The 14,313-nt window shown below is 42.0% G+C and overlaps 1 protein-coding gene across 1 annotated transcript in view; it reads left to right on the forward strand.

Annotated features, from left to right (window-relative positions):
- SORCS3 (sortilin related VPS10 domain containing receptor 3) overlaps positions 1-14,313 on the forward strand; it is a 293,201-nt gene that overhangs the window by 190,272 nt on the left and 88,616 nt on the right. The window contains exon 6 of the mRNA XM_065843270.2: positions 10,006-10,070. Within this exon, the coding sequence (XP_065699342.1) occupies positions 10,006-10,070 (65 nt within the window). The remainder of the gene's footprint in view (positions 1-10,005; positions 10,071-14,313) is intronic.

Genomic DNA, 14,313 nt, shown 5'->3' on the forward strand with positions numbered 1-14,313 from the left:
TTGAAAATTAACAAACTCTCTTAAAACGACAATTCATCAGTGGTTATATGAGGCAGAATTCATTCTCGGCAAGAGAAGAAATTGAAACTCCCATCCTTTCGTTCCCAGGCATTCCCCTGAGCCTCCTCTATAGAATGAGAAGAGTTTAATTTGCTATTGTTAAGCATAGTGAGCATGAAGCTACATCAGAACCTGAGTGGGAAGGAGTATCTTATTAGCTGCACTACAGGTTCTTTTAAATAATGTTGATTCAGTAACTTGTCTCTTGCTGATCATATACAGAACGAGGATGAGAAGCCAGTAAGTGAGGCTGTTTTACTTGCGTATTTGGAGTGAGCTAACTGGAATAGGAGATAGCGGTGGCTACCATAGCTCTGTAATTATCTTGCAGATAATTGTCCTCCACTGGACAGAAGGCAATGAAAATGGGATGTAGGCACATTTTCACATGTTTAGTGAAATACCAGGAGTTCTGCAGCTAAGTTTAAGTGGGAGAAACATACCAACCTGTGACTGCCACGAAGACTGAGGAAGTACTATTAATAATCAGTACCTGTACACTTCAGAGCTGACTGCTGTAGATCTGGGTTTTCTCCCATAGGACAAAATCCTGTTTCTATTGGAAAAAAAAATAAGAAAAACAAACAAAATTCTGTCAGGTTTTTGGCCAAAGGTTACAGAAAGATTCTCAGGGTTTGCTCACAATATTTTGAATTTTCAGATTTTGATTGAAAATCTTTGAGGGAAGGAGACATGCTCCATTATAATATTGATTTTAGGGGAAATCTGAAATAGTGGCTCCCTAAAGCCATTTCTGGATCTGCTGTAGTTTCTCTAGAATTTTTTTATTTTATTTTATATTTTTTTATTATTTCTACAAATCATTAGATTTGAACAGTCCACTGACACTTCAGAATTTGCCTTGAGGCTCAAAAACAGCAGAGTATTACTTTTCATTTGGCCTTGTACTTTTATTTCCTTTTATTGCTCATCTATAACAACAGATTAAGAACCTAACAAAGAGAAGCTCTTGATTCATCTACAGCTTGACCATACATCTTTACTTCTTGACATATGGGCAGCACAAACCCCTGTTGCAGCACTCTGCCCTGAGCTTGCTTACTTGAAAAGGGTGATGCTGTGGGACTCTGCCATTGTGAAGAGCTGGGACTGCTTGTGGTGCTCAGCCTCTGGGCAGCCTTCTCTCCGTGCAGTTGGTGCGTCCATCTGACTTGAAGCAAAGGAACCCACAAAAGCTCTGTGGTTTCTCTGGTCAATCCTGCTGCAGTGTCACTCTTCCACTGATGGAGAGACCTGCAAGTGGCTCTGGCCATTTTATTCATCTCCTTTCCATTCTGTGAGGATGTTTGTTTTTTGAATGCAAACCTTTCATGTCATCAGACACATGGTGATCTGCAGACCTCCTGTCACTGTTGCTTTTACCCATCATAGCCACGCAGACTTGCCATTTCTACAGACAGAGCTTGTTTTGCATATCTGTCTGCTGCCAGAATCCTTTTTGTTTCCTGCTTGTTTGTCTTTTCCTCTTGTGGATGTTGGGACAAATGAGCATCTCACTCTCAGTGGCTAATTGAGTACACTTTTTTTGGCGGGGGGGCAAGAAGACACATTGGTGCATTTATGCTTGATGGTCCAGAACAGAGTAGTTTATTCTCCTCTGTCTTTCTACTCCTTCCCCTTCTTCTACTTTCATCTCTCTGATCCTTTCCTGGCTGACGGTTAAAAGTTAAAGAACAAAATAAGCCATTTCATTCTATTCAGGTTAGCATCTGAAATGAAGAGAAACAACTGTCACAAAAGGCTTGTGACAGAAATCTAGTTTTTCACATTGACTTTCTCCAAAATGCATAAACTGACCGACAAATGTATTTCCAAAATGTTAGATGTTATCCCAGGGTGATTCTTCACAATATTCTGCAACGGGGAATGTGGAGATTCATCCTTCCTTAATTAATACAATGTACAATGCCCATAGGCATACAGGGCTCATCAGCATATCCTGTACATTTTGCCTGTGCCAAGTTTCATACTGGCATCCCCTCTTTGGACAATTTAAGTTTTATTTTTATTCATCATCTGCTGCATTCATTTATTGAACAATGCTTTCAGTCTGAAGCTTTTCAGAGGCACTATATTTTGCCTAGGACTCTGTTAATAGTTGAATCACTGAGCCTTAGCGTTTCAGGTGTGTCATAATTTCAGTCAGAAAATGTTCTAACACATAAGGGCAATTAAACACATAGTAAACTGAGAATCCTTGTTTGGTGTAAAACATTACTTGAACGGGTCATGTTGCTGGGAGATGTTGGGGAAAAGATCTTAACAAACTCAAAGGAATGTTATGAGTCTTCTAAATGTTTCCTTCCAGAGAGGGAAGCAAACTCCAGTGAAGTCCTGGGCTGAGCTGATGGTGTCTCTGAGCAAGTACTTTACTTTTCCAAAGTGATCGGAAACAGGGCTGATTCATGGTTCCTGAAAAACCGAAGCAATAAGATATAGCAATTATTCATCTACGTGACTTTCAAAAGAGGATAGCCAAGCACTGGGTAAACATTAATTAACTAGGCTTCATAATATAGTAGGTACTAAACTAATATTAAACCAAATGCAGGGAAAGAGATGAAAGTCAATATGTCAGTGACCAATCTTGGAAGAGAAACAAAAGCTCTGTGCTTGGGTTTCACAGATCCGCACAAATCACAGCTGGTAGAAATGACATTTGCTTGATTTATTTATTTTTTTCCAAAAAGCTGAAAAAACCCCTACACTTTATCAGCCTCAACTCCCACAAACTATTCTACTCCCAAATTTTCCATAGGGAAACAAAGATTTTTGGTTAAGTAGAAGGAACTATTTATCTGGAGGGGATTCCCCTTGCCCCCTTTACCCTCAGTAATTTGGCTTAGATTTTGATCACAAAAATTACTGTTGTACGCAAAAATTTCTGCAGTTTAGGTTTCTACTTCTCCAATATTTCTGTTTTTTCCTCTCCTATTCCATAAAAAAGGGATAGTGGACAAAGAAAAGTATGAGAATTAGAAAAAAGCTAAAAATATGTAATTTTTTGTTTTAAAAAATATATATACTTTTATTCTTCTTTCCTCAAAGGAAAAGGAAAACAAAATAAAATAGCAGTCCTGCAAAAAATGTCCCTTCCTCCAGAAGGCAAAACAGAATCAAACCCTTCTGTTGGAATATGTTTCAAACTTGTCCACCATTAAGATTGCAGACCTCTAATCCCAGGTAAATCTCCTCTCTTGAAATGCCTTCCTCAAAGCATCATTGTGTCTGTTGGATGCACATAGGGCAGAGAGCTGTTGGTATATCATGCACTGAAGCTTTGAGATGTCTTCAAGACAATAACATCTGAAGTTGATGAGCCAATGCTTCATTACTTCCACCATATTCCAGTGCTGGTGCTGCTAGGACATGGAAAAAAAAAAAAAAAAGGGCTTCTTACTCAATTAGGATAAGCCCTCAGGGCTGCTTCTATAGATCCCAGATCGGCTGTACCCTGATGAGTCAGGAGCAGCAGGCTGCCTGGGAGAAGCTTATTTAGTTCGTAAGTAAGCAGCAGGACTGTGACTGCACCTGGTAGCACACCCGCTTCGAGTGCTGACTTGACGCAGCTGACAGATCTGATCCCTGCATGAGTCTCAGTCCCCATGAGAAGTTATTTCAGGCTGGGAAATTAAGATGCCACTTCCAGCACATGCCCTGCCTGTGCCGCTGGCCTTTTCAAACATTGACAGGACCCTCAGGAACTTCAGCCTTTTACCCACACACATTTTTCAGTTTATTTCACAAAAATTCAGTTGTATTTATTGGGATTTATAGTAATGGTTGGGGAAGAAATGCCAGAGGACTTTAAAGGATTAAGACCTATTAACTGGATGAGAACTAGACACAGAATTATTTGTACTTACTTAGTTTTTAGTATTTGCATGCAGGCAAAACCAAAACATGAATCAAAAGCAGTTTTGTTCTGTTGATAAATATTCTTTAAAGGTTTTCTTGGGTTCAGTGGCATTTCTTTCCCATTGCTGTTAATTTCTGTGATATGATGAGTCATCTTCTATGTACCAGGAAGAGGAAAAAAAGTTTCTATGTGCAGCAGAGCCTGTTGTCTTGTGTGGATTCTCTAGTGATTGGTGACATGGTTGACCCTAAATGTCAGCTTTTCCCTCAGGGAAAGATGGATTTGCACCTCTTTCCTCTTCCCATCCTGCTATATCTGTGAAACAACTGTATATACCAACTTTGTACTTCTAGGACCTGTAATCCACTGAGTTTACAAGTGATTGATTGGTTCAGACATTCAGCAGGTGGTGGGGTCGAGATGCAGGTAGGCAGGCACACGTGTATGCATATGGAAACACACGCAGAGGCTGTGAACACAAGAGTTTTGTTTCTTTTGAGATACCAGGCAGGACACCTCCTTAAAATTCACTGGGATGTTTTAAAAAGGATTGGCTCTGCTGAAAAGAAGTTAGCTGAGAATAAACACTTGGCAATTTTTTTGCCTTATCTTGCAAGTGAAGTCTCACAACAATTACTTCTGCCCACGTCCAGAATTGTAGCATCATGGAAATTAGCACTCAAAAAGATGTAGGAAGCTCCAGGGACCTGGCTAAGACACTTTCTTATTGTAGCTTCCTGCCCAGCTTTTTTTCCATTTCATTTGAAATATGCTCTGCAAGGAGATTTTGTCTATAACTCTTCAGAAACTTCATCACATCCTCCCCCATCCAGCAGCGTCTCCCCCTGTTCAGCCACAGAAAATATTATTGTATTTATGTGTTTAATAAATACATCCTTTACCCCAACAGTTCAATATTTGTATCTGTTCTTAACTAGGGTAGTTTATGGCGTGTTGTCGGTCTGGGGTGTACATAGCATGTGTGCACATTGGCTCTTACATGTGAAGAGTTAACAGCTGATGGACTTAGTTTTAGGCTTGACTGCAGTAAATAACAGATCAAAACACAGAATCCCTCTGGTGACCTGAAGGTAACTGCAGTTATTGACACCTAGGTGAATGTGATGCCATGTCAGATGATGAAGGTAGACTGTTGGCTCTTGGACCATATTGGAAATGTAGGTATAATGTAGCAATGGTGCTATGTGAAAAGGCCCAGATCAGTTGAGAAGGAATTGTCACAAACTTTATAGATCAGTTTCTGGTCCCATTTGCCCATGTGGACATGGCCCTTTTGTTGCTTGGATGAGTTAGTTCCATGCATTGCTTGCCTGGTACCACACAGAAGTGTTTATTCACTTCTGGGGCAGAATACAATTGAAATTCCAGCAGACTAATTGGCAACATCCACAGATTTGACTGCAGTTGCCTGCAGCAAGAGAATGTGTTTTTCCCCGTTTACATATTACAGCACAATAATTATGCCTTGTTCCTTCCCATTTCTAACCCTTATCTACTGCACAACATCCTGCTAAGTACGTCTCCATCTGTTTCCTCCCATCTCTTTACATGAGCAGTGACAATTGCCTTCAATCTGACATCCCAACCTGCAAAAATTAGTTCTAAGTCAGCATCTTGGGAAAGTCTCAACCCATTGTAAAAGTTTTGATTTTGTTTTAAAGTTGACTGGTCAGAAACCGGGCACAACCCTGGCAAAAAGCTCAATCCAGCACATTCCAGACCAAATTTGAAAGGCTGATCTGTGACCTGATTTTTTACCTTGTCATAAATCCTTGACACAAATGTTGCTGATGTCCAGTGATATCCACCTTCACCCCACAAGCTAATGGGTCCAGGAGATGGAAGAACAGAGCACCTCTTCTTCTCTGTTGATGGTTTAGGGAGCAAGGTACAACAACAGGCAGCCTGAATTGCTCAGCATTCTTGATCTAAGATGCTAGAGCAGCTAAATCTCAGCACTGTCTTTCGTCATTGAATGCCTGATGCCTGCAAAATGGGTAGGGGAAAAAAAAAAAAAAAGTAAAAATGGTTTATTCCATGGAAAGGCAGTAGAGTTGGTAGGAACAGTGAGCTGAAGTGTGCAGTGGGCACATAACCCAGAGAGCCTGTATCTTTCCTCTTCTCCTTTCTTTGCATATGCTAGCATTTTTCATTTTGAACTACATAGTATCTTCTATGGAAACAATTCAGGAGTAGCTACTTACAGTGCAGAATACTTTGTTTTCCTTGTCCTTCTCACTTGCTCTCCCTCACAGTCAGAGATGAAATATTAGTAGAGTAGCCTAGTAAATGTGCATTCAAGCACAACATTCTTCCTGCAAGACAGAAGTAGGGATCTTGCCAGGGTCCTATCCATCCTTCAACTTTCAAGACCACACAATCCTCTCCTGAAAAGAAGGGAGGAAAGATCTTGGGAAAAACAAGAGCTACCATGAGAACAAAAAAGGAAAAGCAGCAGTAGAAGGCTGGGGGAAAAACTAACCATTGCTTCCCTCTTAATGGAATTCAGAGATAGTCTGAATTCTTAATTGGCCAGTGATCCTGTGCCAGCTGCAATACTGGCTGCAGGGTCCGAATTTCAAAAATGGCCTTTGCAGCAGTCAGGGAATGCGTCAGCATGGAAAAATGACCTTTCCTGTCACTTCTGCCTACATCCTCTCAGCATTTTCTCATCTGAATGGTGATAAATCAATAGAGATGCTAGAGTATGTTGATTTAGCATGGTTTCTCACGGCAAGAGAACCCTTTTTTCCTCCCTATGGCCATCCAGGGCAGCAGCCCACCCGGGTGCATGTTGTGGACCTTGGTTTAATTTTTACTGTCTGGAGCTTGTGCACATACAAAACACAGAGCTGAGCTGTGCATGGCACCTGAGGTGGGACCATGTGGCAAGAAATCTGTTTTCAAGCTAAGCTTAGACTTCTGAATGTTGGTAAATACTCATGTCTTTGTAAGCCTCTGAAATAGAGCTGTTTATCAACCAGAGAGCCATGAAACCCCTTCTCAGCCAACCCACTCTGTGGGTTCCACTTGGTTGTAGAGAACGTGCCTGGGAAAGGATAAGTCAGGGGATGCTGAGATCTGTCCTCAGTTGCTCAAATAAGTTTGAGCAGTGCATCCTCCAAATGTTCTTCAGAGAGATAATGTATGAGAAAATATAAGGCTGTGAAGATGTCTCTTGTTTTGTTTCTGTTCCTGTATTGGCAGACCTGAGAAGTTGTTGTAGTGAGTTCTCAAGACCAGAGAAATTACTACATGAGATAAAGGAATAGATTTACAGTCTCTGCGTGCCTTTTTGCAGCTAGACCTGCATTCACATCTTGCTTTTTCCACTGCCTGACTTCTTTGCATTCTTTATGTAAAGCTTCTTCAGATAAATTATGAAAGACCATTTACTGAAAATACCGGTATTTAGGAGCCAGAGCACTGCAAAGCAAAGCTGTGTTCTTTGCCAGTGGGAACAGACGTGAGGTGAGGCACAAAGAAACAGCATTGATTGGGGATTTGTTTCTGCAATCAGAGTTTTTGATAGAAGAGAGCTACTTGGTTTGGGAAAAGGAAGAATGACCGATACATTACTTTACAGGCTTGTTATCTGCCTGCAGATAGCAGGAGCTCATCTTACTTTTGGGTTGCAGGAGATTGCTTTGTGGGCTTTTCCACTTCAAGTAGGGTGTTTGGCGAGCAGAGAAGTACTGGGAGGTGCTGTATGCTGGGGTCATTTTGTTTTCGTTGTCAAAACTAATAAGGAAACAAGTAGATGGCACTGGGAAAAAACTTCAAGCTAGTATGACATGTTTCGGGAGACGAGTCATCTGGTGCTCACTTAATAGACATTATGAGCAGATCTACAAAGCTTGTGTATGCAAATGCACAATGGTAATGAGTATTTTGGATTTTGTTTGATAATACTTAGGTTCTTCTAATTGTAGTCCCTTTTAAAATGAATAGTGCTGTGGGAGGCTGATGTTTCTTATTACCTGGGCCAGGAGTAGGTTTGCCCCACTGCTGGGGGGGAGGGACAGTGCGCCCTCCATCTTGAGGGGAGGGACCCAGATGACACAGCTGGTGACAGGACACAGCAGATGGCTCTGGGAGAAGGCTGGTATCTGCCTTCTAGAAGGAAGCCTGGAGAGTGCGGGCTCCAGGGTGAAGCTGGATTTAAATAGGAAGCCTTGGGAAGGGCTGTGGGGCAGGCCCCTCATGTATTCCTAACCTGCACTTAAAAGTAAAAAGTACTGAAATAACTGTTTCCTCCATCTCTCTTGGCATGTCATACGCAAAGGTTGTGATTGCAGAACAGCTGAAATGACAGCATTTAGGGCTACTTATGGGACAAATGCGGAAAACTTCTGCTATAAACTAGAAGGATGTGTGTTGTTTCTATATGTAATGGGAAATAATGTTGCTGCACACCATCATGTTTTTCACTGACATTTTAAGGAATTTCTGTTTGTCCTACTGTCACTTCTAACTGTGTCCAGATACTTGGAAGATTTGACCCCGATAGTTATACGGTCACAGGGACTCAGACCTGTTCTGGCATCCTTACCGATAACAAACAGCACTTTTTTTCGCTTGTGGAATCACCCTGGAACTGATGGTAGCGATTAAGGAGCAGATTGTTTCTCACTGGGAGCAGAATGATGAAAGCCCTGCCTGTGCAGCTTTGTTTTGTTGTGTTGGGTTTTTTTAGCCACAATTCACAATGTTTTGTGAGTGGACCCACTACCGATGCGGTGCCCCAGTCAACGAGCAGCGCCAGCTTCAGTTACCTACACGTTGGGTCATAATGTAGTTGTTTTGGCATTTGCAGCACTGCCTGATCTTAGCTGAACTCTGGCACAAACATTCTAGCCATTGCTTCATTCACTGCGGTTTTTGTGAGATCAGAGCATCTGTATTTTGTTCTGTTTCTGGTTTTGGGTTTTTTTGCGGGGGGATGTGGGAGATGTTTTAGCTGTTGATGCCTTGAGGATGAAAGCAGCAAAAGATTGTGATAAAAGTGTTTCAGAATATTAGGGAATTGTGAACGTTGGCCTGCTCGGAGGGAATCTATTATTTACAGTCTACTGTATCAAATTCAGCTTCCACCAAATTAGAAACTGATTTTTGTCATTGTCTCTTTTTAATCTAACCCTTTGTTTCACTCAGGAGAAGCAGCTCCATAAATCACGTGGACATCTAGGGATTTTTTTTTTTTCCCTGCCAGCCATTGCTAGGACTAAATGTTCATCTCACAGTGATTCTTATCTGCCAGGACACTAATAATAACATTTCTGTTCTGGGCTTGACTTTTCCCTCTGCCAGGAGGAAAACTATCTTTGCAATGTACCTTGTGAAATATTTTAGGAGTAAAATAACAATTCACAGGAATATTTGCCTTGATTTACTTGGGTTTCAACTGGTATGATTAAAGAAACTTATCATGCCTTGTTTCATTATTATCCAGGACCATGGTATGCGATCATGGGGTGAATAATGCATATTTTCTTGCTTGCTTTTTTTTTTTCTTTTTAAATCAGAACTTCACCATGCAAATGTGTGTCGTATTTTTTATTTTGAAGATGGGCAAACTAAGGTAAGTGATAGCAAGATTGGCCAGCAAACCAGAGGCAGATCAGGAAACTCAGTCTCTCATGTCACGGATCAGCTAAGTAAAACCCCCTTTAAATTTGCTGTCTATAAGCATGAGACTGCTGTGCCCTCATCTTCCCTTCAGCATTAAAGCAGAGCTCTGGTTTTACTGGGTTTTGGAAACAGCTTGCTTTGCCATCACAAGAATGATCATTGTAGTCTTGATCTTGAAGACAAAAGCAGGTTCACTCACCAGTACCTGGGATGATTTCTGTCTTAAAGGTGAGTATGTGGCCCCTGAGAGCCAGCTGTGTAGAAACACAAAGGAGACAAGTTGGTAAGAGGTGGAGACCCACATACCAGGTGTCACAAGGTAGACCTGAACTGGTTTTGCTTTCCCTAGCCCTCTCTCTGATTTCAGCCTTTTATCTAACTGGCTGCCTTCTCTCTCTCTCTCCCCTCACCAGGTCAGTGACTGGTTTGGATAAAGAACCCGACCTCGTGCACATGGAAGCACGGACAGCTGATGGACGTGAGTACCTGCAGCCAATGCTGAAAAGTGGTCTCTGAATCACAAATGGAGTGGGAATGGAAATTCATGTTACTCATTTTGTTTCTCGTTTTACATTTGAATTGATAGGAAAGATGTGGGCTGTGGAGTTTGATGGGAGGCATACTCTTATCCTTAGCCCAAGGTGGGAAATTCAGAGGCTACAAGGCTTCTGTGTGTGGAGAGACTGGGCAGAAGAAAAATCTGTTGGGCTAAGAAGCCATCTACTGTGTTTCCTATTTAGCTGTTTCACTATCACATATTTCTCTGGGCTACTAGCACTGTGCAGTACAGCCTCTGTGTATTTCCAGGTGTTTGGAACAGCTGGGTTGTGCCTGGGAACCTGAGAAATTGACTACAGTCAGATGACTTCTCAGGTCTCTATGCCCCAGGTACCCTCTGTTTCATAGTGAAGGGGTTTTTCAGTTTTGCTTATGATATATGAATAGGTGCTCCATACCAAAGCATTACAGGTCATGAAAAAGTGCCTGGATCTGAAGTAAGAAATATAAAAGAATTCTTAACTCCTCACTGAAATGATTCTAACCACATTTGCAGTAGAATGGATTTGTATGTAGTTAACCTCCAGCAAAGAAGACAATAAGTATTAGAAGTTGACTTTTTTTGCCGCTCTCTCCAGTGTTTTAGGTGTTTCACACAGGAGCTACAGCTCCTAAGGTGGAGCCAGCTTTATTCCAGCTCAGTGCTATGCAGCAATGGGACATGTGTCCCTTTTATGCTACAAGGACGGTGTAGAAAAGCAGCATAGGACTGAGGTAGTAGCGGATTTCTCAGAGGAAAAGGCCTGATTTTGCTGGTTGCAAACTTTTCTCTGTTGTAGTCAGGCGCTGCGTAGGCCAGATGCTGTGTGAACAAGTTCCTGTCTATCAGGGTGACTTCTCTGAGGCTGTGGATCTTCTAAAATCACTCATTGGCCTCCCACTGCTATTTAGTGATGGCAGATGAATAAATTAGCAGGCAATAAAAGCTCAAGGGTGACAGCAGTTTGTTGAATATGTGGAAAAAGCAAAACAGGCCAGCAGGTGGGTGGGCAAGGTAGGGAAGCTTCTTCAGTGCCTTTGCTGCTGTGTGTGCTGTTCCAGGGATGCTGGGAGAAGTGGCCAAAAGCAAATAAAAATCCTGAGTAAGTAAGCAAACAAACTGCTGATGGAGTCTGGATTCAAACTAAGTTTAAACTTGCTCACCCAGCTATTTGAATGTTGGATGTGTCAAGGATATAGATGCTTCGTTTGAAAGATGTCTCCCCAGTCTGCAGGCCTTCAGGTCTTGTTTGCTTGGGGGTTTACTGTTTGTTTTTGTTCTAATGTATAAATTCAGCGCTTTGAAATTGGCAGTTGATGGTATTGAGGGTTTCACTGAAAGTCAGACTTAAACCAGTAGTGTCAACAAAACATGGCCATTGCAGGCCATCATCCCAGCAGACAGAAGCGAGACCCAGTGGGCTGTGCTGGCCCTGCTGGCACGTCCTGCTGGGGAACAGCACCAAAATGACTCCTCTCCCAGCCAAGCATAGCACAAAAGAACTGTGTTGCTCCAATTACAGTTGTTGAGACTTAAAACGATACTAGTTTGTGTTACAAAACATCAATTGCCTCAAAGCTATAGCCTCACCTGGTGTGAAATGGTACAGCTCTGTGTACTTAGGAATGGGAAGCTGAACTTTTCTCCTAGTTGGCTTTGTAACCAAAAAGGGCCTTCATGCTCTCAGTGAAATGGCTGAGGCACTTACACCTGCTGGAAAATGGGTCCCTGCAGTTATTTTCTCTTGATCAGAAAGTTTCTGATGAAAGTTTTCCTCAGTAGTGAGGAGGAGGAGGAGGCATTTTTAAAGCCACTTAGGTCAGTCTGGTGGCTCAGTCACTTATCTGATGCATTAACAGACATAGATTTGAGTATTACCACTGCTCAGTTCGATTCAGGGACAAGAATCCTTGCCTTCAGTGTCCCTGGCCACTTTGAAAGGACATGGTTCTTCTAGGGGGGTATTTGCCTGTGCTGAAATGGTATTTAGGATTTGACTCTTCAACTTGATGATTTTTTTTTCTGTTTTGTTGGTTGGTTGATTGTTTTTTTTAACAGTAATGGGACTCAAGAACATATCTAATACCAATTCAGACAGTAGAGCCTCATATATGTTCTGTGGCTGGGAACAGGCAGTGTGTAATGCTAGAGTCTCATTCATTGATAAATGAGCCAGGGCTATCAATAAACTCATGGAGCTGGGAGGCAGAAATCCTGTTCACTGCTCTGTCTGTCCTCCAAGATGTCTTGCCCCATGGGTTCTGTCTGTCCAGTCATTAAGACATAAAGAATGGTAGCGTGTCTGAAAAAACATCTGCCTCACTGTTTTGTCTCTTTAAATATTTGCAAGAGGCTGCTAATTCCAGTACCTGATCTCAAGCTGTTCCTGTCGACTGTAGCTGATGAAGGTTTTAACTTTTTTCTTTTTTTTCTTTTTCTTTTTTTTTTTTTTTTTTTTACGTCTTGGCAGAGCTATTGTAGCAGAATAATAATCTAGGCTTGCATTTTTAAATTATAAAAACATATAGGAGCCTTGGGCACTGTACCTTCTGCCTGTGTGTAATAGACAGTGGCAAGGGCAGGGTTGGATGCAAGGGAACTATTACGAATACACTGACGCAAGCACCCACCCACACCCCTGGGAAATATATACTAAACTTTCTGGTGTTCAGTGAGATAATTTTCTCCTCACTCACAGATACGATGCAATAAACGGTATTTTAATTAAAGGGAAAAGGAGGATAAAAACCTAACCATAAAGATAAAACAAGGTAACTTATTCCTGGGGAATAATTTACAGTCCTATCAACATTCCTAGACCCTCTTTTCCTTTGGGGAAAAGAATTGTTAATGACAGCTAGCTGTTTTCACTGCCCTGTGATAACCTTCACTGGCAGTTTATGATTTTAAGTCTTGCCTGGCACCAGGACCTGACTTCAGCTGAGCCAATCTGCCAATTCAACTTGTTTCCACCAGCTGCCCTTCTCCACATTTGCCATGCTGGCCAGCCCTGCCTGCTTTTAGCTGCCAGGGAGGAGAGGAGCTGGCCTTGCTGTCCTGTGCCTCTGTAAGCCACAGTAACTTGCACATGGGTTTGCCCTTTACAGCCTTCAGCACAGTGACAGGTTTGACTATTTCAGCATCTCCCTTCGGGGACCCACATCTTTGAGCATTACCCACCAGAGAGAGCCTCTTGTGCTCCTGCTGCCTGCCAAAGCCATCATGACTGGTGGGCAAAGAAAAGACTTAGTGGCTTATTGCACCAGTTTATCACTGCAAATTTCAAGCAATTGCTTCAGCTTTATCACTTCTAAGAAGGGTAAAAATACAGTCTAAATTCTGAAGATGAGAGACTATGTTAATTGGCAATGGGGAGGTGTTTCGAACTCCTCAACTAGAAAGTGGCTGCACATCTGAGAAAGCCATTCCCTCATCCTAAGTGAGATAAATTGGTGGGAAGGGTATGTGCGGAGGTATGAATGCTGGGATTTGAGCTGCAGCAAATCCTTCAGGCTGCTTGATGTCTATATTGCCTCATTCACAGATGGGCTGAGAAAGTAGTTGGATGTTGGGTTAAAAGCATGGGAAGTTTTTGAGGCTGTCTTGGAAATAGGAGCTCTTTTCAACTCCTTTTGCAGTGTAACATAATAAGAAGAACCCAAACTCCCTAATCGTGGTGTTATATGGGATGATATATAAATGGGAAATAATCCCTGGAGAGAAGCCAACTTCCCTTAATGCGGGCATCTCCCCATGAAGAGTAGGTAAGGCTTTAAAGGCATAACTTAGGCACATGCCACCTGCCCCTTGGGGCAACCATTCTCCTTTGTGGCTGTGCAAACAAGGCTGAAAAGTTAATTCCCTTCAGAGAAGAGGGAGATAACAGCTTGGAAGAGAGCATGACCCCTTCTCTTTAAATTGGCATTTTTGTTGAGGGGCCCTGTATGAATGGGACCAGAGCTCATGAAGCTCATACTCCTCAAGAAGGTTGACCAGGAACTTGGGGTTGTTTCTTGCTTCTAGTCATACACAAATGCAAACTGCACGCTGTCATATTTTCACCTAATTTTTTAATATGTTTAAAAGGAATTTTTTTTTTTTTTGGTGGGGCAGCAGGAAGCAACACAAGACTTGAACTTGGTTTTGTGTCCAAAGGTAGACAGGTTTGACAATAATTTTTCTG

This window comes from Patagioenas fasciata, chromosome 8 (genome assembly GCF_037038585.1).
Source record: "Patagioenas fasciata isolate bPatFas1 chromosome 8, bPatFas1.hap1, whole genome shotgun sequence".
NCBI lineage: Eukaryota > Metazoa > Chordata > Aves > Columbiformes > Columbidae > Patagioenas > Patagioenas fasciata.